General features: G+C 39.7%; 1 protein-coding gene across 1 annotated transcript in view; it reads left to right on the top strand.

Moving 5' to 3' along the window:
- Positions 1 to 1745: 1745 nt before the first annotated feature.
- The window catches only part of ZUFSP (zinc finger with UFM1-specific peptidase domain), a 29908-nt gene continuing 27706 nt past the window's right edge, over positions 1746 to 3947 (top strand). Inside the window, exon 1 of the mRNA XM_006879011.1 lies at positions 1746 to 2311. Within this exon, the coding sequence (XP_006879073.1) occupies positions 1756 to 2311 (556 nt within the window). The 5' untranslated portion in view covers positions 1746 to 1755. The remainder of the gene's footprint in view (positions 2312 to 3947) is intronic.

Raw genomic sequence — 3947 nt, forward strand, 5'->3', positions numbered from 1 at the left:
GATGATTCTGAAAAAATCGTGGGGAATTAAACAAGTACTACAATTCCCAGAATGCACTACTGCGCAACCCAGCGTGGGACGGTGCATGCTGGGACTCTTTCCCTTCCCTGGGATCCGGAAGAGCGAGTTTGAATGTGGCTCAGCCGGTTCCCAGGACTCCGGACCTGCTGGGGGCTTCTTTGTTTAACTGTGGGTCTCTGGTTACTGGAAGGATCGGTCTGAGCTGTCAGGCCAAGAGGTAGGAAACTTTGCTCTCTCACTGCTTTCTGGGCGGGTTGAAGGGTGACAGCGGCGGGACCCGCAGAAGAAGCAAGTGGCCAGCACTGTGTGAGCGGTCACTCTTGACCAGAACGATTGGGCTTCCCAAATCGTTATTCCCAGGCCTGGACCTTTGATTTAGCTATTTTCAAGGTTTAGTTCGGTGTTTTGAGGCGGGAGTTTGGGGTAAATGAAGCCTATTGCATTGATGCAGTTGGAGGTTCCTTACATCTCTCATTGACATCTAATCTAAATGTTTGGGATCCTTATTCAGTGTCTGGCCTGTGTCTCCACTATCAGAAAGCAGAGACTCTGTGTATGACATTTGTTCTAGAACTTCTCGCAAAGATCAGACTTTCGTTTCTCTGAAGAGTAATAAGAAGAGGAAGGGCAGACTGGGAGGTCTACTAAAGTTCCATTTATTTAAATGAAGAAACTGATACCCCCCCCCACCCCAGGCAGTTCCTTGATAATTAACTTTCGTAGCAACACGAATTTTATGTTGATAGCCAGTACTTAACTAGTCCATGCATTAGAAAAATGATGACTGATCACCTTGTGTAACCGGATCTTACAAAAGGTGAGACATTTTGCCTAAAATGACAAAATCTCAGTCATTGCACTTTGAACCATACCACTGTTCTTTTAATGGAGAATACAGGCCCCGGAACCTGACTGGGTTAATATTTTGGTTTCACAGTGTTCTGTCTATGTTGACTTCTCTAGTTCAGCATTTCCTTCCATGTAGAGTGATAATGCTAGTTTGCCTTGGTGACTTAGCGGGCAAGGAGTTGTCCTGCCAACCCAAAGGCAGTTGGTTCAATACACCAGTTGCTCTAAGGAAGATCTAAGGAAGATGGAAGGACATTTTTCCCCTCTGCAGTTTACAGCCTCTGAAATTCCCCGGAGGGTCAGCTGTGAGTTAGTTCCAACTAGATGAAAATGCAAGAGTATAGGACCTTTTGCACAACAGAAAATGTTGCCCTGTCCTGTACCATACTCCTGATGTTTAATATATATGAGCCTGTGGTGTCACTGATGCCATTACGATGTATTTGCTTACACTCCCCATTATTACCAGTGACATATCAATGGATAGATTATTTTCTCCAAGTTGGTTTAACAGGTTTGGTGGTGGTTTTTTTTTTTTTTTTTTTTTAAATATGGGCCGTTTTTTGAATGTTATTTCTCTGCTTTAAACCAATATGCTATTTGAAATATTTTTACTTTGAAATTCTTTATTTCAGTTTGTACTACTGTTGTTTTACTGACATAGTAAGCTTAAAATACAAAGTGAAATCTTGGTTGAGATAAATTAGCTTATATATTTAAGGAGCAGAAAGTATATATAAAGTTACATAATTTAATAAGTAAAAGAGGTTAAACACTAAGAATTATTGTCTCAAATAGTTTTGTAAGCGTTATCTTATTTTTCTTCCACTCTTGATCTCAAACTTAAAGTAATACTGTGTTCTTTTTTAGCTACATGTGATAATCATGTTTTCCTGTGATATTTGTGGTGAAACAGTAAGTTCAGAATCAGACATGAAGACTCACCTTTTGATTGTTCATATGGAAAATGAAGTAGTCTGTCCATTTTGCAAGTTGTCAGGTGTGAATTATGATGAAATGTGTTTTCATATTGAAACTGCTCATTTAGAGCAGAATGAACTGGAAAGAAGCTTTGAGAGGATCAATACAATGCACTATGGCACTTCAGATAAGAAGGATGACACCCTACTTTGTCGAAAGGAAGTTAACGCAAGTCTTCTTTCAGCTTGTGCATCTAATGATCCGAAAAGTTCAGCTCAAGGCTTGAAAAAGGACGGTTCTTTAACACATCAAGGTTTTTATTCGGAGAACAGGAGTGCACCTAGAAAACTTTTGAAAAGTTCGGAAAGACTATCTGACCTACCCCAAATAACAGAATCAGTAGACACAACGTATAGTTCTCCTGAATGTCCATTCTGTGGGAAGAAGGAAATATGTGGTGAAGATATGGAAACTCACATGAGAACAAAGCATGCCAGTCTTTTAGATACGCCCTTTGAAGGTAAGGTATTACTTTTATAAGTAATAGGATAATGGAGTCCATCTTGTGTTTTGCTCACCTGAAGCCTGTACATCTTTGAGCGCTTTCCCAAACAATCCTCTGGAGAAAGATGACCCTCTCCTACTGTTAAAATTTATAGTTACAAATACCCAGTGGAGGGTTGGCATGAATCCTTAGCGATTTGAGTTAATTGATTGAGTGGCAGTGAAAGAGAGAGAATATGATGTCACAAAATGTGGCTTGTAAATCAGTTTACTAAGCAGGCTGTTCAAATATCAGCTGTTCTGAGGAAGAAAGACCAACAATCTCCTCCCATGTGTTACAGCCTCCAAAAACCCACTGGAATGTCAGTTGGAGTTGGTTCTGATTCAAGAGCAGTGAGTGAGTGTGTGAATGATGAATGTAGCCTAGTGGTAAGCTGTGCTGCAATCCTGATCTACATTCTGGAACAAATGTCTGTCTCTTCTGACATTTCTTTTAGTCTTTTATTATTCTTTGCTGTCTTTTAAAAAATTGGTTTTGATACATTAATTCATTTACATTGTGTTTCATTCATATACATTGTATTCCATACAATGCTTTATTTACATTTTGTTTCATATAACCATTTATATACACTGTATCCCATATAATTTCTTACCATTGATTTATACACCTTCTTTTTAAGTCCCAATTGAATCTTTCCCATTCCCTCCCTCTTCTCCAACATGAAGAAATGCTCAAAATTACTGGCAATCAAGGAATACTGTCAGGAGAGAACAGCATAGATGAATGAGGCCTTCTAAAAATTAAGTCTTTATGTGCTTCAAAATGTTTTTCCAGACTGTGGGGGAAGAAGCTGTGCTGTAGTCCTGAAGGCAAAGAATTCTAATCCAACAGCTGCTCACAGAAGAATGGGCGGTCTCCTCCTGTTTGATTAACTGCTTCTGGAAACCTGCCTGAAGGTCTACTGCATTCAGTTCTGATTTGAGAGTACATAGCAACAGTGTTACATGTTAGACTGAAAGGCCAGTAGTTCAAATCTACAAGTTGCCTACAATCTTAAAGCCTTAACAGCTTTGGAAACCCTAGGGAAGTTTGCTGTGAGTTAGAAGAGACTGGAATGCAGGGGTTTATAACACTGTTCATCTGCTATTATTGCAGTATGAAAATTCAGTAATGGAAAAGGCTGTAGCTGAAGATATCAAATGTTTCAACTATACTGATAGTAGTTTTGAAAATTTTCTGTGGAAAAATTTGCTTAGCTGTCCTATTTCTGTTAGTTTTAGGAGCCTTCAAGAAGAGTATGATTCAGTGTCCCTGGGAAGAGCAAACCAGAACCCTGCTTTACTCTGTGCTGTCCTTATAATCTCTGGCTCACATGAACCCATTGCTGCAGTCACTGTGTCACTCCACCACTTGGTCAAGGTCTTTCTCTCCTTCACTGGTTTCTAAGGGCTGTTTTATCATTTATGACAAGCCTATTAGCATCTAGTAGTCTTCACTCTGGCTTTCTGTTACTGATTTCTAGTTTGATTCCTATATGATTAGAAAACACATTCTGTATGTTGTTGTTGTTATGTGCTGTTGAGTCGCCTGCGACTCATAGCGACCCTATGTACAACAGCCCTAAACTCTGCTCTGTCCTGTGCCAATT

The sequence above is a fragment of the Elephantulus edwardii genome, unplaced genomic scaffold (assembly GCF_000299155.1).
Source record: "Elephantulus edwardii isolate Elephantulus edwardi_28Jun2011 unplaced genomic scaffold, EleEdw1.0 scaffold00002, whole genome shotgun sequence".
NCBI lineage: Eukaryota > Metazoa > Chordata > Mammalia > Macroscelidea > Macroscelididae > Elephantulus > Elephantulus edwardii.